General features: G+C 37.8%; 1 protein-coding gene across 1 annotated transcript; it reads right to left on the bottom strand.

Moving 5' to 3' along the window:
- Nucleotides 1–700: 700 nt before the first annotated feature.
- Nucleotides 701–23,886, bottom strand: LOC125228327 (sugar transporter SWEET1). Its single transcript, XM_048132845.1, is given in 7 exon segments — nucleotides 701–1,947; nucleotides 2,957–3,076; nucleotides 3,740–3,853; nucleotides 3,855–3,896; nucleotides 4,666–4,789; nucleotides 8,353–8,530; nucleotides 23,716–23,886. Coding segments are annotated over 6 exon segments (681 nt in total). The 5' UTR covers nucleotides 8,523–8,530; nucleotides 23,716–23,886; the 3' UTR covers nucleotides 701–1,836.
- Nucleotides 23,887–23,967: the final 81 nt, after the last annotated feature.

The raw sequence follows: 23,967 nt of genomic DNA, 5'->3' as shown, positions 1-23,967 counted from the left end.
CGTTTAGCCGAGGCTAACTTTTAAGGTTTTTATATTTCATTGGCACAAATTTAGATACAGGTAACTAACAGACAAGTAATAAGACAGGGTTTTATATTAAAACGAACAATTTATTTATTCACTCAACAAATATAATACAAAATTTAACATAATTACTCACAGCATGGGATCTAGGGAAACAAAATCACAGATAAAAAATATTTTTAAAAAGTTTACAGTTTAAAATATCATATTAAGTATGTTAATTATAAAAAAAACGGCCAAGTGCGAGTCGGACTCGCGCACCGAGGGTTCCGTACAAACCTGCAAGGTTTACAATTAAAAAATATATTATGTGATGTAACTAAAAATTTATGGTTTTCGTAATTTTTCCTTTATCTATGCTATAAGACGTTGCTTCGTACCAAATTTCAAGATTCTGAGTTCACGGGAAGCACCCTGTAGGTTTTGATTCCCTTGCAAGTGTCGAAAATTTGCGGCATAAACGGCTGTATCTTTTGATTGCGTTGGCTTAGAAGTTTGATTTTTTCACAGCTTCAAGGGACAGTAGACCTGAGTAATTGATATAAATTTCAGCTTCATACCTCCACGCGTTCCTGAGAAAAAGGGTCTTGACAGACGGACGGACGGACGGACAGACGGACAACAAAGTGATCCTATAAGGGTTCCGTTTTTTCCTTTTGAGGTACGGAACCCTAAAAACATTAAGGTACAATGTAAATACACCACTATGAAAAACACGATGTTAAATTTAACGTTCTCATTTCTTCTTACAAAATACATAACGGAATGTATGCTTATGAGCTACTTACTATGTAGTGAAGGCAACATTAAATATGGTTAAATTTAGCATGCTGAAACTAGACAGTCATATCATACCGTCTAAGTAATGTCATGATTTTTTTTCACTTAACAATGTAAATATAACCATTTCAAAGAAGTCTTTCTATTACGCCTATTCTGTTACAAGAGGATGTTTCATTCACAACCATACCACCTAATAGCTCTCTGAAAATATATTCTTATAGAGAAATCTTTGCTTACTATTATACAACAACACTTTTAGGAAAGGAAGAACTAATAACAATTGAACACAAAATAATTGTAGTCCTGAGCCCCAAGTGTACTCGTAAATGTCATTCGAAAACATAAGGTACGTGACGTCTCGAAAAATAATATAATAATTATAGTCCTGGAAGTGGATCAGACAATTCAGACATACCCTTCCTACTAAAAGCGCCAGTATCGCGTATGAGTGGTGGCCTCAAGGAGGGAAGCGAGCCCGCAAATGCGGCCATTAACTGCTTGTGAAATAACTCGAGGAAAAAAATATTATAAAATGCTGGAAAATGAAGTCATATTGCATGTTAAAATTATACAGTCATAGTTCCCTATGAACACAACAATGTATTACATTAAAATTGACTTATACATTCATATTAAAATATTGATTTATTGTATTAAATGTAATGATTTTATGTACATACTTAATTACAATGAGATAAATTAATTTACGGAAAAATATTCTTCCAAAAATAAAAATGATTTTGTAATGTTCAAATTTGTTGTATGTTAAAATTGAAATGCATTAAATGCATGACATATTCTTATTGTGAGTGAGTTTAGTAAAATGACCCACTTTGTCGATTGCTATAAAGCCGCTATGTCAGTTTATTCAAATACAGATAAAAGCAAATCTCGTCTTTATAGCGACAAAGTGGGACGCTTTACTAAACGCTCACATTTATTCTCACTGTTTGTTGCATTTTCTACTTAGCTATTACCATAAAATGTGCTTTCGCTTAACCTAATATAAACCTAGTACAATTGGCTAGTTTAGTCTGCTTTCTTCGCTTTCGCCTTGGTGGCTTGTTTGGGCTTGCTCGGGTAAATCACGAAGAGGGACAGTTGTGCAGAGCATAGCACGAACGCCACTGAGTTTTGGAGCTGAAACAAAATAGATAAATAAGGCCCAGGGTACCTCGCAAGCGTATCACAGCTATATGTCCCTAGCTCTTCTGTGGCTTTTCAATGTTTTATCTTATGGAGTTAAATTAGTTCCAACGGCCGCCGTTAGCATTAATGTTGGTCATGCCTAAGATTAAGTGCATTTGTGACAATAAGCGCCACTTTAACATGCACGTTGCCAAGAACAACCACATGGAGCCATAAAACATTAGAGAGGAACATACATCTGAATATTGAACCCTCTGATAAGAGATATACATCAAATGCATACTTGTACTTCTTAAGAATGATGCTCTATACCTAACAGCAGCACCAGAGAGGAACATCGCAGACCCTTTGTGCTTTTGGGTACTGAACGTTTTCATAAGACATATTAAGAAAGTACAAATTTTATACATTTTTCTACTCCCGTACTGTTATTCGTGAGTTACAAGGTCGTGCATAGAACTTTAAAACCCTACATAAAAGATGTCAGGACAAGTCTATCTAGTCTATACCCTGAAAACATTTAGTAGCAGTCGCACGATATAGCTGTTTTACAGTTTAGTAAATACATTGCTACCAACTTAACAAACCAATTCGCAGAGTCGAGACTCCTTCGTTTTCTGCTGCGTTCATTGGCGACGCGTCGAATCGCATTCAAATGTATAGAACTCGATTCAACTCGGCTCGATTCGTCTTAGTGGCCAGGCTTCAAAGAACCATACCATAGACAGTTTTATTTTCATGTTTGCACTCAAACTGCATATTCAAAATGGTAGACGGTCCACCTAGATAACTAAGATGACTGAAAGTAGGTATTTGTTGAATTTATAATTTTCTAAAAGTATTGTATGCAACGGTGTTTAACTGAGTCAAAAAATGCTCGTGGCGTCTTTATTAACAATTTTCGGCTTCGCCTCAAATTGTTACCCACGCCACTCACCTTTTTTGACCTCTTTTAACCACCAGTTGCATAAAATACTATTAATGTGTATTTTATACTTACGACGAGGAAGCCATTTTTGAGGATGATGCCGTACAGCAGCCACATGAAGGTGACGACGGTACCGGAGATGATCATGGGGAAAGGTAGACCCTCGGTGCTCTGCTTGGCGATGATTTCTTTCTGCAACGGATAAAAAAAAATACATGTGAATAGTTTAACTAACAATTTTGGCCAAGAGTACACTTTTGTTGCTTTTGGCGTTGAAACTCTTGGTCCGTGGGGTCCAAGTGCCAAGAAACTTCACGGGGCGCTGTCTCAAAAAATTATTGATGTCACTGGGGACCGTAGAGCTGGCAGCTTCCTCGCTCAGCGCATAAGCGTTGCGATTCAGCGAGGTAATGCTACCAGCATCTACGGAACATTGCCGAAGGGGGAATTTTTATTTTAGTTTTAATTTAGGCTATATTTAGATTTAGGTTAATTTATATGGTTTATAACTTACTAGTTTTTAATTTTTGACTCAATGATCCAACGTGAATCTTAGCTTCCGAAATGAGAGATCGCTACCTGTCGCGATCCTGCGCAGCCTCTTGCCAGTCACTAACTTGAAGCCGACGCAGATCCGCCGCCACACTGTCCTCCCAGCGATACCTGGGTCGACCCGACGGACGGCCAAAAGCGGACCCCAGAACGCTTTCTTGTCAGCCCTAATCGTTTCCCATAATTAGCAAGTGACCGTACCAACGAAGTGAACAGTTTGAACGTACCTGGTTACTGCCGCGGTGAAGGCCCCCTATAAACTTTATTAGTTACAGCTAATATTTGAACGACAAATCATCTTACCAGTCCGAAGAGTGGTGACGCAATCAGGTAGAACATGAAAGCCGTCAGTAACGTCCCGAGATGATTCTCAACAACGGCAGGGTCTGCCATTTGAACGTAGCTGATTACTGCCGCCTGTGAACGCGCCCCATACACCCATATGGAACCACGCTTGGACCTACAAATAGACACGTTTATGAAAATCAGTACACTTCATCAATTTTAATTCAGAACTTTTAAGGTCTGTACCTAATCGACTATCTGCTGTTATATACATTACTAGCTTTTGCCCGCGACTTCGCTCGCGTCAAATTCGAAAATTGTAAAATGCTCCATACAAATTTCCACACCCCATTTTAGGGAAGTGGGGGGGGGGGGGTTAAAAAGAGACAAATTACGTCAATTCGTCGCTCCGTTTTGCCGTGAAAGACGGGCAAATAAACAGACACACACACTTTTCCATTTATAATATTAGTATGGATGCTTTTTTTGCTATTATATGGGCTAAGCTGATATTGTATACACTACCACACTGGGGATAAGTCACCTGATGGAAAGGGTAGACAAAACATAAGACGAAGCTCACCGGTTCAGCAATACCCTATTAGCACAGCCCATATTGAGTCATCTACTTGAAGCAGAAAAATTGTTCCGTCAAGAAAGCATTGTTCACCTATTTTTGAAATCAGGACTATCAGGAGGCAAGAAATGGTTATCGTCTGATATGCTGAGCGGCCATTTCTAACAAGTAATATAATAGTTTCTAACAAGTAATAATAGTATTAAGATTTAGTGCGGAAACGTACGAACGTGTCATGCTATTTCAGTACCTAAGTCTCAGTACAAGACGTACTGACACTGTTTGAACTAGCATGACAAATACGAACGTTTCCGGAAAAATACGAAGGAAAAGCTTTCCGCACTACATCGTTATTTATCTCACATACCTTCTTTTTCGTGTAACAGAAGTAGACAGACAAGTAGACGATGCTGAGCGCGATACCGAAGAAGTTGACTCGGATCATTGTGTCGTCGCGCAGGATGAAGCCATATTGCAAGTTCAGTACTCCCCTGTGAGAAAATAATAGTTATTTGTTATACAAGGGGGCAAAGTTGTATTTTAACGCCGAGTGTGGAATTGAAAAACGAGCAAATGAAAGGATTCTATAGTTGAACCACGAGCGAAGCGAGTGGTTCGAGAATAGAATCCTGAACTTGCGAGTTTTTTAACACACGAGAAGTAAAATACATTTGCACCCGAGTGTAACACAAAACTTTTCCCCTCACTATAGCGAGGAAACTACAACGCAAAAAATGCGTTTATCACTGCTTCCAGTAGTTCCACAGGTAGTAAATCATCTTTATTACTAGATTCACCTACTTTCATCAATTTTAAAGCAGTTAATTTGATATTATTCAAGGTCAAATTACTTTACCCACTAGTGGACAAAATGCGTTTTTACCCGCTGGTATTAAAGGACAAAACACGTGTTTCCGAGCTAGTGAGGGGAAAAATAAATTATCATATTTAATTAAGGTTACTGTGGTGAAGACCGTCTACCCAGAAAGACCGTCTACTGAATATAGCTTTTGTATTTATATATCTATCACTTCTTACACCTCCGAAGGTATACCAGTTTTTCATCCTTAATCCATTGGTCTTCAATAGATATCCCTAAGACGAACACCAGTTAACAAAAAACTTGATTCGTGTTTCGAACTCCATGTACACTGACTACTTTAATAGTCTAGTTTTATCCACTCAAACTTTATTTCAAATAAAGTATGCCGCTTTGACCTTACCTTGCTACTCTTGCTCGCACTGACCTTACCTATCATATGTATAAAGCGCTGGTGGCCTACCGGTAAGGTAAGAGCGTTCTTTCAAGCCGAGGATCAACGACAGGTGTAGCGCCATCTATAGTTGACCATAATTTTTTCTTGATTGTTACTTTACGAGGTACGTTTTTTTCTTAGGTTTCATCAGTCTATACGGAGTATATGTGTTTGGTGTTATCTAATCAACATAATTGGATAATCTTAAATAATCTCTACACTATCTACACCACATGCCTCCCTAGGTGACCGTACTCAGCACGTGAACTCATTACGTAGTAATTTCTTTACTTAATAAAATCATTCTTAGCAATAACAATACATTATTAATTAGCTATGCACATTATGCACAGCCGTATAAAGCGCATAAATAAATACTAATGAGATGTAGATATATTGCGTATAAATATGGATTTTTATATCGTTATTTCAATGGATTAAAAAGAATAGATATCTTGTAAACTCTTCGAAACTCGACTCAGGGGTTCAGGTGCCGTAGCCGAATGGCATTTCTACGACGCGAAACGAAATCGATACGCCACGAAAGGTAGTCTGGCTCTGTCGCGCCAATACGCAAGAGCGATAGAGATAGATATCTACGAACGTTTCGTTTCGTGAGCGTTTCGTGAACGTTTGTGCCATTCGGCTACGTACCCAGGGAGTTTATACAAAAAACTGTCTCAACTTTTCCTTTATCTATATGATACATCGACAAATTGTGTTATTAATATGGAAAAAAAATGGTCGCTACGCTCGCTTTTGCAATTTTATATGTACCCAAATTGACTCGAAAATAAAGGGTCAAAGATGGTTTCCCTCACATTCGCTCTCGCCTCCTAAGGGACCGGCCACATCAGAGAGCGGGCGCGCAACGGACGTCCGCGCCACGCCACCTGAATTCATTCATTCATTCATTCATTTATTTATTGATAAAATAATATATTTTACATGTCAGTGTTCTTACTTAACTTAATTTTAATTAAATAATTAATTAATAATAATTAATTAATTAATTAATTAATAATTAATTTTATTTTATTTTAATTATTAATGTAATTCAAAAAACGTCTCCTCAGTACATTTTGTATAGGAAGGACGTAAGACGCGCCCCAGGTGGCGTGGCGGCGGCGTGGCGCGCGCCGCGCGCTTGGCGGCGCACGGTGGCAGGTGGCGTGGCGCGGACGTCCGTTGCGCGCCCCGAGACACGCGACGCTTAAGTGGGAACGCTGGCTAATATAGCGAGAGCGAAGCTTAGACCTTTGTACGGTTTTTAATATCAACATAGACGGCACGGTGGCAGCGCCCCGGAGCACGTTAGATTAGATATGTACATGCGGACTGTAAATCATTTTCGCCTGATTGGTTACGGCCTTGGTCTAGTACATTTTTAGCCATTATGTGCAACAAGGTCAGGTTTCCGGTTGTTGACACACCTTTCGACTCTAGATATGTAATATTATATGTATAACACGCTATACAGGGTGATTCATGAGTCGTGAGCAGGAGTGAACAGGGTACTGGGGAGGGTCACACTGAGCAACTTTCATAATGGGGCAACACTGAATTGTGATTATTTTTCTTAACTATGACTTAATTGATAAGTACTTAATTGATAGTTAATTATCAATTACGTTCTAATTATGACTTAATTGATGATTAGAAATAACATAGTTAAGAAAAAAAAATATCACAATTTAGTGTTGCCCCATTATGAAAGTTGCTCAGTGTGACCCTCTCCAGTACCCTGTTCACTCCTGCTCACGACTCATGAATCACCCTGTATATGTGGTCACAAGAGGAAACCGAAAGATTGTAACCACGCATTTACTTATCTTATATTACATATAGGTAGATGTCCTATTGTCATCAAATTAAAGAACCAGAGATCATCTGTCCTTTGAAACTATACTTACGAAAGTACATCTCTGCAATACCTCCAGAATCCTAGAACTCGCTAGAACTCTGTCTTATTGACATCATGCTTTATTTGCCATATAATTCACTTTGAAATATAGTATAAAAAGGTTCTACAGTGGATTAAAATTAGTTAACTGATAGGTACCGCGCATATAAGGCCACATCCAAAGGCATCAATTCAGTATAAAATTAAAGTACATATACGTGATTTACGTAAATCTAACCTACCCGCCCCTCTAGCACAACTTGCCTTGTCGCGCGCGAGTCCATACTTGAAGTCGCGCTTGATGTGGCTATGGACTCGCGCGCGACAAGGCAAGTTGTGCTAAAGGGTCTGATTAGTTTTCAGGAAAAGCGCATAAGCGGGAAAGTCTCTCTGACGCGAGGTTGTGAACTTGTGACTGCAAAGATGCCAATGAGGCACATCAAGTCAGCGTAGACTTTGCTCAAAATTAAAGGCTGACACTTACATGACCAAACCTCCGTAGACGGCCATTAGCGGCACGCTCTTACGGCTCAGCCACGACATTGGTCTAAGCGCGACAGCGGTGAGCGGTAGCCATATGTGCGAATGAAAAGTCCCATCGCTGTATCTCGCTCCAGTGTATGACCGCCGCTCACCGCTGTCGCGCTTAAACCAATGTCGTGGCTGAGCCGTTAGTGTCCTTCGCACATGAAAACTCCGGAGAACATCTGCCCCATGGTGCCAACAATAGCGACCGTGCCGCCTCCTATTACATTATTTCATGGACGCTACATTAATTCATGGAGAACGTTGTCCATGAACGGACGGCTAGGACGAAAGGACGCGAGGACGTCACTGCCAAGATGCTATAGGCATCAAATCAGAGGAGAGTTAGCTCAAAATAAACGTAACTTACATGACCAGACCTCCAGAGAAGGCCATAAGCGGCACGCTCTTAGTGTCCTTCTGTTTATAGATGTCCCAGCACATGAAAACTCCGGAGAACATCTGCCCCATGGTGACAATGGCGGCGACTGTGCCCACGATCTCCTTGTAGGGCTGCAGAGCGTTTGAGAGAGCCTCCATCTTGAATTCTGCGGAAGACAATATGTTTGTGGTAAAACAATAATATATTTGCCTTGATATGGACGCCTTTTTTTGGTCTTCTCTGTTTGGCCTAAAGGTTGACTGGTAGAGAATGCCATGTAGCACTAAGTCCACCTTTTGTAACTGTATATTTTTACTGTGCAATAAAGTTTAAATAAATAAATATTACAAAAAAATACGACTATCGAAACGTCAAAACTAATCACGCCAATCTCTCCTGAGGAATACTTGTGTCACAAATGCCTGTACCGGGATTCGATTCCAGGCAGGCAATTATGGTCGCGCGATAAATGATAAAACAGCAGGCCGTCCCTATCGCACTATTTGTAAGTGCGATAGGGACGGCCCGATGTTTTATCATTTATCGCGCAACCATGATTGCCCTACAGGACTATCGGGCAGGGTAACTGTGCGCTTCGCCAGGCCTATCAGTCGATATGTCCGTACATATCGTCAGTCAATCATAAAAACCGCCAGATCATGAAAATTCTAGTCATATATTATTATAAATCATCGTCAATTCTTATATCGTAAGCAATCCGGCCACGTAGATACAAAGTGCACGCGTTTGTAATCTTAAGATAGGCTTCGATTATTTAGTATTTAGTCAACCAACTCATTAGGTCGTGGAATGGACGCATATGATAAGCGGCGCGGCGGGCGACAAGGCAAGGCAGATGGCGTACATACTTAGCAAGCAGCCTCAGCTGAAGTCAGAAAAATCATCAATCAAAACCTATACATTTTGATCATGCCGATGCCGCCGCGTGCGTCAAGTTCAAGTCCCTGTAGGTCTAGCACAAGATTGCCGCGAGAGTATGTCGTCGCGAGATAGATGACACGTCTTCTTCTAACTGTATTAATGACATAAGGACAGGTAATCTATCTCGCGGCGATATACTCTCGCAGCAATCCTGTGCTAACCCTGCTGACCTATAGGTTATGACCTACGTAGTCAAAATTTTAATAGCGTATTTTTGGTTAAGCGGGTTAACGTCTGTAACAATGAACACTAAACTAAGGGGGTACTGGACATCCAACGATATAATATATGTATATCTAATAATAAGATAAGTAAATAGATAACTGCGATACACTGATAAATGTCACCAGCGTCATCGTTATATGACTATTCGTGAAATTTTTAATTAGGTGATTCGTGATTCAAACATACATAGATAAATCCTTTTACCCGTTCGAACCCATGACCTCCTGTTCCATAGGAAAAAGGATAATAGAAGCGAAACGTTCCACTGCAAAAAACAAAAACCTATAAAAAGGATCCACTTAAATATCAGCAAACGAATCATGACTTCCTCATACTTGTGTATAAATAGATCACTTAACACTGACCCGAGATACCGAGAATAAATCGCAATGACCACTTTTACTTAAGGACGAGTATAGCTGCTATTATAATTGATACGCGAGCGCTGGCGAATACATATAAGTGACGTTAAAAAAAAATGGAACTAATCTGTACATTCAATCAAAAAAAAAATCTACATCGCTCCAGAAATGAGGGAGATATAGAATAACAATAAAAACACATACCGACGAATTAATAACTTCCTCCCTTGAGATTTGGAAGTCGGTCAAAAAACAAGTACTTATCAACTTAACTGGTTCACTTTTGAACCGGATGGGAATTTATACCGACTTCAGACCGGATGGCTTTGACCATCATGAAAGGCCCAATTTGTATTTACCCAAAGCACAGTATAATAAAGAGTACTATCGTACAGTATGGCCACTCCCGCCCCCCGCTGAAAGTGCCGCCCACCCCCTCTCGGTTACCTCACAGTTACCGCCTGTCAAAAACGCGAACGGTCGACCTGTCATACCTCACTCACACAAAGCATGGTACGTGTTCACCTACACGAGCTTAGAATGTGTGCTCGGAACGCGCCTCTTTCATATATTTCACCGCCAGTGTCCGAGATGTGCCCAAAGTATACCTATTTGTTTTTGTAGTTTGTAGCTCTATAACTTAAAGTGTATTAGATTTGCTTACCATCTTTTTTTGTGCGATAGGAGCCAAACGAGCAGGCAGATAGCCTGATGGTAAGCGATCACTGTCTCTGGACACCCGCAACACCAGAAGACAAGTGGTACTAACACAGAACTTTATTTATATAGAAGAAACAAGTTCATCTATTTGTATAGGGGCCGAGCGTGTCAAATTTTGTACTGAAGTTGTTTCTTGCCTGTAATTTTAAATATGTCTCAGGCTCTTGATTGTTCATAATTTTTGTGTTGTTGCAATTGAATATCACGTAACGAGGCATTTTTAACCCCCGACGTAAAAACGAAGGGGTGTTATAAGTTTGACGTGTCTGTCTGTCTGTCTGTATGTCTGTCTGTCTGTCTGTCTGTCTGTCTGTCTGTCTGTCTGTCTGTCTGTTTGTCTGTGTGTGTGTCTGTCTGTGGCATCGTAGCTCTCGAACGGATGAACCGATTTTGATTTAGTTTTTTTTGTTTGAAAGCTGAATTAGTCGGGAGTGTTCTTAGCCATGTTTGATGGTAATCGGTCCACTATGTCGGAGGTTTTTCAAAATTTTAATTAGTTTTTTTTTTAATAAAAAAAAATTACAATGGTATGTGGCTGATTCTTAGCGGCCCGAAATGTATTACAAAAACACCTAAATACTATTTTTTTCAGCCTTCTAGCTCAAAAAATAAAGATTTTACACCGGGTTAGATTTTTTGAAAAAAAAATTATCCAAATCGGTCCAAAAAAATGTCTATATATACGAAAATATAAAATTCACGTGGCACTATTGTGCCACCGAAAGCCCAAATCTGAAGTCCATTTTGGTCTATCTCTTATCGTTTCCGAGATATAACGTCTTGAAAGTACGAAATGTACTAAACTTCTACTATTTGTTTGTGAAATCGTTGCTATCACATTCCATCAGGCGCTCATGACTAAATTGTATGGAAGAGTCGAAATCCGACTCGCACTTGACCAATTATCGTAGAAAGTTGTGTTTCGACGTAAAACGATGAGGTGTTATAAGTTTGACGTGTCTATCTGTCTCTGTGTGTGTGTGTGTGTGTGTATGTGTGTGTCTGTCTGTGGCATCGCATCGTGTCGTAGCTCCTGAACGGATCTACCGATTTTGATTTATTTTTTTGTTTATAAAAGGTGAATTAGTCGAGTGTTTTTATTTATATTAGCTGTAGGTGAGGGCCTTTCTTCCCGTGGGAGAAGGCGACTGTGGGATGTGGGTTAAATTGTGGCGTAGGCGAGAGGCTGGCAACCTGTCACTGCAATGTCACAGTTTCGTTTTCTTTCAACCCCTTATTTGCCAACAGTGGCACTGAAACCTGAGTAGTTTCATGTGCTCTGCCTACCCCTTCATGGGACACAGGCGTGATTGTATGTATATGTAGCTGTAGGTGATGGCCGCTGGGCCAAGATGGTCGCCGCCACAAAAAAAAATATTTATTTATTATGGATTACAGAGGCAAGCATGATCGCGCGATAAATGATAAAACCAGCAGGGTTAGCACATGATTGCCGCGAGAGTATGTCACCGCGAGATAGACTACCGGTTCTTATGTCATTAATACAATTACGACAAAGACGTGTCATCTCATCTATCTCGCGGCGACATACTCTCGCGGCAATCATGTGCTAGGCCTAAAGGGGCGGCTCATTCTGCGATTCTATCGCCGCGCTACATGTACATGGCGGCGGCCGCGAGTTTCGCGGCCCGTTCACTGGTGACGACCTTCACGCGGCGCAATAGAATTCTATGTCGGCTGCTCGCGTGCGGTCTGTTTGTTAATGTAGGTAAGAATTTAGAATGGCGGCATTTTATGAACATCAAAGGAGTGAGCCTTCAGTATTTGTACTATTATATTCTGTGATATTCGTACTATTAGTAAGTGCGAAAAGGACGGCCTGGCGCGACCATGCTATCGGTGCTGATTTTTAACCGCCGCCTCAAATCTCAAAGGAAGGGGTTCTCAATTCGTCTGTATTTTATTTTTTATGTTTGTTCCTCGATATCTCCGTCGCTACTGGACCGATTTTGAATTTTTTTTTTGATAGTATATGAATACAGATTGGTCCCATTTTTCTCAGAACCCAGTTTTGGGTGGCTAGCCGAATGGCACAATCGCTCACGAAACGCTCACGAAACGAAGCGCTAGTGGCGTCGGAGAAATGCCATTCGGCTACGGGGCCTGATGATGGGATCCTGGAGAAATCGAGAGAACTCCTCAAATCTGAAAGGCATACATATGGTGATTTTTGTGTTTTTAAAGGAATGGCATGCATTTACTTACGGAACAGTGACATTTGGTGCAGTGGAACTGCTGATGATGGTCAGAACGGAACTCCTCAAATCTGAACGGCACGCTTATAGTGACTTTAGTATTTTTATAAAAACAGCATGCACTTAACATACAATTCGGTACTTGAATTCCAAAACACAAGAAATATGACAAAAGAAAGAGCCCCCTACAAAAAGAAAGAAATAAAAACCTTAAATTATAAATTTAAAAAACCCCCGACACAAAAAAAGGTGAATTAAATTAAAAATTAAATAAAAAAAGGGTGAAAAAAACTAAAAGTGCGAGCTTTCAAAAAGTAATAAAATAACTAAATAAGTAGCTCTAGGAATACCTACCTTCCTTCTTACGAAATACCTACCTTCTTCTTCTTAGGAATATCTACCTACCTTCTACCTTCTTACGAAATACGTAAGATGAAAACCTAACTACGAAATTCTTGAACGTAAAAATTTTGGTACTTAAACATAAAATTACTTGAATTCTTAAACACAAGAAATATGACAAAATAAATTATTAATTATTATTCTCTTTATTGATTTCCATTATTAATTAATGGTAAAGTGTTGTCGCGTCGGGGGACCGCGGTTTGCCTGAGCCTGCAAATCTCGTGTCATGTAAGGGATCGCAATAGATGGTATCAAACTGAGAGAAACAATGAAAAATATACCCTACTGCATTTGTAAAAAGGTTTATTTTCAAGGATGTGATTGTTTTCAATCATAAAAGACTAAGTATGTCTTTCATGATTGAAAACAATCACATCCTTGCCACAGTAAAATAAATAGTACATTACGATACAAGTGCGGAAAAAAAGAAGTTAATTCCTTTTCATGTGTGTATCGTACGACCTTTTTCAGTACAGATGGCCCTTAGAAGTTTCGGCCTGACGAGAAATGTAGGTACTTTGCAAACAAGCGCGGGAAAAGTAACACCATATGTACTGACATCCATACTAATATTATAAATATTATGCCCGGCAAAACGGAGCGACGGATTGATGAGTGGAGACAGTTGAAGGGATGGAGATAGGCTACTTTTTGTCTCTTTCTAACGCGAGCGAAGCCGCGGGCAAAAGCTAGTAAGAAATACATAGTACATTAGTATTACGTTACAAGTGCGATAAATAAGAAATTCGAAACGAGTCGCGATAAATTAACCCAGTTAACCCTTTAACGGGCAAAACTTAAAAAAATCGTGAATTCAAACCACATCGCCATCCAATAGTCCTAAAAAATCTATGCAAGAAAAAATACAAAAGATAATCTTAAGCTGAATTTAGACGTGCAAGTTACGAAACAGAAGTGTATGCAAGAAAGAGATGCAGATATTTGCCACTCACTCTTACTTATAGTTGGGTCTCAAAACTTGCACGTCTAAACTCAGCTTTACTTATATACAGGTGGTCTTCTTTGAAACCTGTGCCCTATACTTAAAGAGTATAAAGGGTTAAAACACGAACGTAGAGTGTTTTAAATTGACACGAGTTGCGAAACAGTTATTCGCACATGTATCGTACAACGATCTACAGTGCATATGGCCATTTCACTTTTTGACATAGTTGCGTGATGAGTTCATTACATTACCTAAACAAGTGCGGTAATATAGCGCCATATATCCTGGGCCAGGGAATGACATAGAATACACCACAGCGAGTGAGGGTATATTTGGTTAATAATCATTAATTATATCAAAGTTTAGCCACTTTAGATACTGTCATGAGCCTACACTGTGCGCAATTCCTACAAATGATTACAAACGAGTAACAAATTGAAATTGACACTAGCGCGTCACTCGCACACCCACGAGTGACGTCACAGTTCGGAAACACGCCAGTTTGCACGCAGGTGATTGAGAAGGTCGTTTAGAGGTCGAAAAGGGGGGAGAGGATGAAAGACCTAGGCTTATCTTTGTAAGTACTATCAGGTGCAAAAGTGCATGGCGAATTAATCAATGAATTCATTCATAATTTCTCCATTTAGGCACACCTCGGACACTGGCGATCAAATATATGAAAGAGGCGCGTTCCTAGCACACAGTCTAAACTCGTGTAGGTGAACGGGCACGTACGGATGCTTGTATAAGTGACATATGACAGGTCGACTGTTCGCGTTTTTGACAGGTGGTAACTGTGAGGTAACCGAGAGCGGGTGGGCGGCACTTTCAGTGAGGAGCGGAAGTGGCCATACTGTACGATCACACCTTGGACACTGGCGATCAAATATATGATACAAGCGCATTCCTAGCACACATTCTAAGCTCGTGTAGGTGAACGCGCACCATGCTTGTATGAGTGAGATATGACAGGTCGACTGTTCGCGTTTGTGACAGGCGGTAACTGTGAGGTAACCGAGAGCGGGTGGGCGCACTTTCAGCGGGGAGCGGGAGTGGTCATACTGTACGATAGTACTCTTTATTATACTATGATTAAGTAACGTAAACTTTAGACGCCCAGGATCGAGCAAAAGTGGAAGATTCTTCTAATAACCCCTATTAATGTCCCTGATGAGGGATAACAGTTTTTTTTTTTATATTTATAAGAGTTTTTTTTAATCTAAAGACATGATAGAACCGATAGTCGCCCAGATATTGATTCTTAACAAGTTTGGGAGTGTACAAGTTTCTAATGGGTTGGCAACGCGCATGTGACACTTCTTGAGTTGCAAGCGTCCATAGGTTACGGTGACCGCTTTCCATCAGGCGGACCGTATGCTTGTTTGCTACTGACGTAAGGTCAGTGTGGGGAAGACCGTCTACCCGGAAAGACCGTCTATTGACAATAACTTTTGTGTTTATATATCTACGCCTCTCACACCTCCGAAGGTATACCAGTTTTTCATCCTTAAGCCATTGGTCTTGAATACATATCTCTAGGACGAACACTAGTTAACAATATAGTAAGGCGGCGGAATTGAAAAAAGTCGTCTAGTTTTGAAGTTGATGTGACTGGAGAGTATACTGCTGACAAGTGGTATCGTTGTGATCGGTAGACTTTACTGAGTACGAAATAATGACTTGTCACTTTCTCAGACTGTGGGGGGGTTAACTATGACGTCACAAAGATCGCGGTCCCGGGTTTCAATTTTTTGCCAATTTGTCTAGAACCCCTTATCCAATTTTGAAAAATGAGGTGTCGATTGAAAGCGTATAACATGCTGATTAAGATTTATTATATGTGAAGAGTATAGTTTTGTTAGTTATTTTTTAATTAATAATAATGCAAAAAATACTTTTTTTTTACTCTCTTTTTTGATTTTTGTGACTCAAAAGGCAATGAAAACGGCCACTTAGCTAAAAAATATGTTATATAAATCATTTAACTACATTATTAAGCTATCTGTTGCTTTTTAAATTTCTACGATCGGATAATAAATAAGCAAACTACAACCACATACCTGTAGGCGGGGAGTACCGCTTGACACGCGTTCCCATACATTCGGCGTCTACCAAATTACACCTCGCGCAAAATTCGTTTCAAGCAGATATACCTCTAATCTTATTCATCGTAACCTATCAATATTGGTATCATTTGAAAGTACAATTAAAGTACTTTAAGAAACAATGTCAATCATTTTCATAAAATCAATAATCGCCAGTCTGTGGTGGTTACAAAGGAAAAAAGTGGGTATGCAATTTGACTGGTTTCCTAGGTTTGATACCTAGACGAGTTTAAAAGGGGAGGTAAAGGTGACATATGGGTTGTTCTCTGGCCTAAAAGCTATACAGAGGGTCAGGGGAGAAAAAAACTACGGTTTAAGTTTAGTTTTAAGTTATTTTTTCTTTTATTTGTTGATTTTATTGTGTTTAATTTTTTTGTAATTTTATCAAGGATACACATTGGTTTCTTTTGCTGAAAATTCCCTTTTTTATGAGAAATGTTATGAATTTCATGGCATTTTCCGATAGAGACTAAAATTAACTTTCAAATAAAGCCACATAGTCATACTGATACATAGTCATACCCTTAATATTATATAAGTAAAAGTATGACTATGTGGCCTACTGATACATAGTCATACCCTTAATATTATATAAGTAAAAGTATGACTATGTGGCCTTATTTGAAATTAATTTTAGTCTCTATCGGAAAAAGCCATAAAATTCATAACATTTCTCATAAAAAAGGCAACTTTTAGCAAAAGAAATCAACGTGTATCCTTGATAAAATTACAAAAAAATTTAACACAATAAAATCAACAAATAAAGGAAAAATAACTTAAAACTAAACTTAAACCCTAGTTTTTTCTCCCTGACCCTCTGTGTAGCTTTTAGGCCAGAGTAAAACCCATATGTCACCTTTACCTCCCCTTTTAAACTCGTCTAGGTATCAAACCTAGGAAACCAGTCAAATTGCATACCCACTTTTTTCCTTTGTAACCACCACAGACTGGCGATTATTGATTTTAAAAAAATGATTGACATTGTTTTTTAAAGTACTTTAATTGTGCTTTCAAATGATATCAATATTGATAGGTTACGATGAATAAGATTAGAGGTATATCTGCTTGAAACGAATTTTGCGCGAGGTGTAATTTGGTAGACGCCGAATGTATGGGAACGCGTGTCAAGCGGTACTCCCCGCCTACAGGTATGTGGTTGTAGTTTGCTCATTTATTATCCGATCGTAGAAATTCAAAAAGCAACAGATAGCTTAATAATGTAGTTAAATGATTTATATAACATATTTTTAGCTAAGTGGCCGTTTTCATTGCCTTTTTGAGTCACAAAAATCAAAAAAGAGAGTAAAAAAAACGTATTTTTTGCATTATTGTTAATTAAAAAATAACTAACTAAACTATACTTTTCACATATAATAAATCTTAATCAGCATGTTATAATATACGCTTTCAATCGACACCTCATTTTTCAAAATTGGATAAGGGGTTCTAGACAAATTGGCAAAAAAATTAAACCCGGGACCGCGATCTTTGTGACGTCATAGTTAACCCCCCCACAGTCTGAGAAAGTGACAAGTCATTATTTCGTACTCAGTAAAGTGTACCGATCACAACGATACCACTTGTCAGCAGTATACTCTCCAGTCACATCAACTTTTCCCGAGACCCTCTCGCCGCTCTACTAATAAACTTGATTCGTGTTTCGAACTCGAGCATCGAGTTCAACATGGTTCCGCAAAAAATTAAAATAAAATAGAAGCAGTCGGAATATTTGTATATCATGTATGTAACGTAGTCGTTTAATAACCGTTCTTTCTGACTAGTACTATTAATCTACTCAAAACGCGTTCAATTTCTTGTTTTATGTTCTGAAATATGTAACTTAGAAATTGTGCCTACTCAGAAAGTCCGGCATAAAAGAGAAAGGCAAGACCGGCATACGATAAACAAGGAGTTGCCAATCTTTTTTAGGCTTTATTGGAAATAAGTCGAGTGTAAACAATATCAATATATAAGTACGTTTTTTGCTTATGATAGTTGAACCGTTTTTGATTTTAACTTCGAAATACAGTTTTGGTAATGATTCGTATAGTGTTACTATATCATTCGAAAGTATTAAATAAAATGACATAGTTGTGAAGAATTATAAGTGGTGAACAGAACTAAGCCTACTTACACTGCATTACTCATCATCATATTTAAGTTGGTAGTGTTTGTATAGATTGTGCAACATGCGGCGACAAATATTTCAAAAGAGAGTTATGTATTTTAGAAATAAAAGTAAGCATTTTGAATCCAATTATTTATTTAAACAGAAAACATAATATTTGCGCACCTTTGACAAAACATATTTGATAAAGGTTGTTCGTCAGACGGCAGAAACTGAACCCTGGAGGCACAGAGGGTCATATCGAAACTATGACTAGTGGCACAAACTGTGCACTTCTCAAGCAAAATCATTTCGTCTTCCTCGTCGATATATACGCTGGCGTTAGGAAGTGCATCAAAAAAAGATTCTATCAATACATTCTTCGGAAGATGTATATACATGACTTGTATATTGTTTGCTATTTTTAATAACTGAAACAAATATTTATGTATTAAGTATACAAATATTTAAGTATTAATAACATCTGAATCTCTACTGAGTTTTTGAAGTCGTAATCGAGCAAAATGAGGCAAAGGGTGTTTATTGAATCCTGAACGAAGTAAAGGAATCTCTAATCTCGCTACGCTCGGGATTCAAAATTAGAATCCTGAGCGTAGTGAGGGATTCAAGTATTAACGCTCAAGGTGGAAATAATTTTGCTACCATGTGACATATACAATTTTTCACGTCACCTATGAGGAAATTACCAAAATATTAATAATGAATATACCTACTGCAAATCAGTAGTACGAACTTAATCTACAACAATTTATAAACGATCATGAAATAATAATAATAATAATAATAAATTTCATTTATTTTCACCTCACAAAGGACATACAAACAATTTGAACTAAAATTAGAACAGCTTAGTTTTACTATCCTTTGTGAGAGACTGGAGTCTGAACTAGGCGTGAACCTGTAATACAGATCTCCAGGCTCTCACCCCGGAGACAAGGAGAAATATTCAACGAGATTTTTTACAATGTATACCTAACAGGAGTTGGTTGCAATAATGAGGTTGTATTAAATAATCATCAATGTAGAAAAATAATAGGGATGATCTACAGGTACATTTACAAATTCATGCAGGGGCATGCATAGTGTGTGTGTGTGTGTGTTTGCGTGTGTGTGTGTGTGTGTGTGTGTGTGTGTGTGTGTGTGTGTGTGTGTGTGTGTGTGGGGGGGGGTGTGATGGATAAATCATTTAAACAAAATATGACCTATTTTATTTTACAAGATCCTCTAATTTCTCATAGGTTAAGGTCATCAACCAGGAAGAGAGTTTTGATTGACATTCCTTAACTGTTAGTTTGTAGATATTTATAATTTTATTAACCCGATTATATAATTTTGGACTCAGATAGTGAAAATGACGACCAGAGTGCTTCAGTCGAAAACGGTGCACCACACAGACACGGTCCGAACGTCGCCTGTTACGTGTAAGTTCTGGGTTAAATGGTAGAGTTTTATGCTTCCTACTTATCACCTGGCGAATAAATAAGCCTCTAACCGTTAGGACGTTACAGTCACGGTAGAGCTGAACTGTTGGAAATAGGAAGGGTTTCTTGGACATTACTTTTAAGACCGCTCGTTGAGCCCGTTCTAAACGCAAAAGAGTTGTCTTGTGTGCACCACCCCAGACTCCGACACAATAAGTTAGGACGGATTGCGCAAGTGCAAAGTATATCGTTTTAATTGCCTGCTGTCCGACCACAGATCTTATGTTCTTAAAAACGTATATAAGTTTGCGGATTTTACTAGTTAAATTGTGTATGTGGTGGTGCCAGCGTAAATGTGAGTCAATCGTTATACCAAGATATTGGATAGTTTGACAATGAGTAAGAGACGGGCATGTGCATGCATGTCCAGGTCCAGAGCGATTGCATATATTATTGGTGTTTTCAGCAAAATCCAGGCAGCTATGGGCAACAATTTTGAGTGAAGTAGTGGGCTGGGTGGATGATGTAGGTGAAAAGGTTAAAAATTTTGATTTTGCTACATTAAGGGTCAAAAGGTTAAAAACCTTTTTTTGCAACCCTATCTGTGACTGTACCTATATGTAGGTATTATACATATAGCCATCCATACCATAAATAGCAATGGTGACACTGGTAATTTCGAGCATTAAAAACTCTATTGCATGCGGGTGTAAAAGACTGGTGTAGAAGACGCAATAGCTACTTTGTCAGAAAAAGGTTAAAAAACCGGCCAAGTGCGAGTTGTACTCGCGTTGCAAGGGTTCCGTACACTACAAGAAGGGCTTAAGCGCCTCCTTTTTAAATTTTAGTAGGAACTTAAGTCATTTTTGTGAATAATCGATATTTTGAACAAAACGAAACAGTAATGAGTTTATATGTAATATTCAAGCGCGCTCACACAATTTCAAGAGATTTGGTAACTCCTTGCAGCGGCAGTGAGTGAAATACGTAATTTGAGGTTTTTTTTAAGTCCGACTTACGCTTTACTGTAGATTTCTAATAGCTTTTCCTGTAATCTATAGATTGAAAACTATCTCGTGTATTTATTTGAAAATTTTACGCAAGTAGTTTCGGAGATAAGGAGGGCGAATGGTAATTTTTGGCCTATTTTCTGAAATCACTTTACTAAAAATTATTAAAAAAATATTTTTGAAATACTTATAAAAAGCTCTTTCATTTGATATGTAACACAATATAGTTCTAGAAACTTTGATTTTTAATTTTCACATATTTTACCCCCAAAAGTGGCCCCTATAATTGAATTTTCTTAATTTAAATTACATGTTTGTGTGTGTGAATATGTAATAATTACATGCATGTCATTTAATTGTATGTGTGCCAAATTTCAAATTAATTTTTCGGTAGTTTTGGAGAAAATTGGCAGTGACAACGGACAGACACACATGAGTGATCCTATAAGGGTTCCGTTTTTCCTTTTTGAGGTACGGAACCCTAAAAAAATAAAATATGACACCATTCCCGATATATTAAACATAAATAACTTTTAAGCAAATAGTTACATGTATACTCCGCATGCTCGACTCCCATTTGTGCTCTGTGGTGGTACTAACTCTGGTACAATTTTTGGTGCCCATATGACACATCCTTATGAAGTAGTATATAAGTCAATAATGGCAAGTGTTGCCATTATTAACTATACCTTGTACTTTTAGCTGTTGAAAAAAGTGTAAACAAACCGGAGCCGTCAAGTTTGACAGATCCAGGGGTAGTGAACCTTTTAAGGCCAGATCGAAGAACAAAATTGTAGGTGGCTACTTACTTGGTACTTTTTATTCATAGTGAGCCAATTTTAATGATTATAAACGCATAAATGGTAAGTAAGGTGAGAGTAACAATGCGATTCCTTGTAATTTTATTAGGTATTTAAAAAACAGTGAACAAAGCGTCTAATAGTTGTTTAGCAGGTAACGTTTGGTTCCTGTTAAAATTTTCGTATTTAAAAATAATTGAGCTCACTACTATAGTCCGTTACATTCCAAAAACATATACCTACTTTCGCTTAATTTTACCAAATACACATGAACAATTAGACAAGACGAGTGTAAGTACAAGTTTATAATGGGTCGGCAAACGCACATTGCTAATGTGAAACCAGAAAACTGGAGAAGATGCGAAGAACATGTCATCAAGGAAGAGGAGAAAATGAAAGAGTTAGACAGCAAGATTGATGATTTGGCCGACAGAATAATAATAAATGTGACAGAATCATCTTCGTCTTCATCCTCATCGTCGTCACCGTCCTCACCAGAATAAAATAACGTATATATAAAGTATTACGTTTTACTTAAAAATATACATATGTTTTCACCATTAAACACATAGAAAAGAACGACATATTTTTTTTTTTTTTTTTATTATTTCATGCACAGATAATCTTAATTTAATTTCTATTGCTTTTTTATATTTCTCTGTCTTTCATCAAAATTTTGTTTGGTACCTATAAATGTGAGTGTGCACGGGAAAACGTCCCACTTTGTCGATTGCGATAAAGCCGCTTTATCAGTTTATTCATATAAAGATACAAGTAAATTTCGCCTTAATGGTAACCGACAAAGTGGGACGTTTTACTAAATACACTCACAAATATTACTGAATCAACTAAACTACCATCTAGTATAAAAAAATACATAAATATAACAATCATCATCTCATATGGAGAAACGGAAGCTTGAAAACTCAAATATCAAATTTGGAACAGATGATGATGATGATGATTGATAACAAGCAATGGAAAATGTCAGATAAAATTAAAAATCGCGCAAGGTCTAGTACCTTTATATTTTAGTAGTGTTACACCCAGGTTAAAATGCAACCATGAGTTTTACACCTCTGCAAAATTGGGTACTTTTTGGTTGATGATTCCCTGAAGAAAATAATATTAATTAAATGTAATGACAATATGCTTGTATTCATGAAGGTGTATTATGTTTCGTCAAATTAAACGAAATTACATGTTAGTGGAATGAAATGGAAAATAGTAGTGAACTCAAATTATTTTTAAATAGAGAAAAAAAAATCAGGAACCAAACGTTACCTAATAAACAACCCTCAAATTTGACAGCTCCGGTTTGTTTTACACTTTTTTCAAGAGCCAAAAGTACAAGGTATAGGTTTAGACCATTTAACCCTAAAAAAACCTATGATTTGAACATTTTTTTGTCAGGATTTAAAATTTTATTTCTCTAAAAGAATGAAACTTTAAATTGAATTGGTAAGTACTTTGTTTGTACAAAATACAAGATTATGATTTTGTTAACTCTACCTAATTACTATTTCCTATTCATGAAGTAATTGTAAGATAAAGTCAAGGTCATCTTGATATTGAACTCATACAATAGTAGATAATAAATAGTAATAGTGCTATATTCTATAGTCAAGTACAAGCCAATTTAAATGTTATGTAAATTAAATTGTTTAATTATTGCACACATTTTATGTATCAAACCAAGGAAAGATATTATGGGGATAATAACTGTGTGTAGGTACTAGGTACCTAATTCTACCTTCATCTTATTCACAAATTTTATATAAAATGCAGGGTCATGATTCGAAATAGCGACAAGACAAAAAATTCACAATGATCAGCAAAAAGCTACTTCCATGTCTACACTACTGGTAAGTCTGGTAACAATACATGTGTAACTTGATGCTAACTTGTGAAATCGACTCTCTATAAATTCTCATAAGATATAATGCCAATAAGTTTTATAACAATAGGTACTATAAGATTAATTACTGTATATTTAGAATGTAAATATTATATTACACCACATTTAACTTGGTTGCCAGGTTAAGATAACAAAGTGTAAAAATATACTTACGATGAACTCCGGGTTTTCAGCAAACGTTTCTATAAAATGATTCTATTTACACTGCGTCAAACGTTTATAAATCAAGATTTAGCTAAGCAGCATTCACTGCTAAAGCTATTACAATAAAATAAAAGGCGATACTTTACTACACCGAGCTCTCACACTGACTGAAGTGACTCAAGTGACTGAAGTGACAATGACAAGTGACTGACCGACCAACCAATAGGACAGTCACAAGTGTGACGTTCTTTGATGTGACGT

Source organism: Leguminivora glycinivorella, chromosome 7 (assembly GCF_023078275.1).
Source record: "Leguminivora glycinivorella isolate SPB_JAAS2020 chromosome 7, LegGlyc_1.1, whole genome shotgun sequence".
In the NCBI taxonomy this organism is placed as follows: domain Eukaryota; kingdom Metazoa; phylum Arthropoda; class Insecta; order Lepidoptera; family Tortricidae; genus Leguminivora; species Leguminivora glycinivorella.
This window is presented reverse-complemented; position numbering and strand designations above follow the sequence as displayed.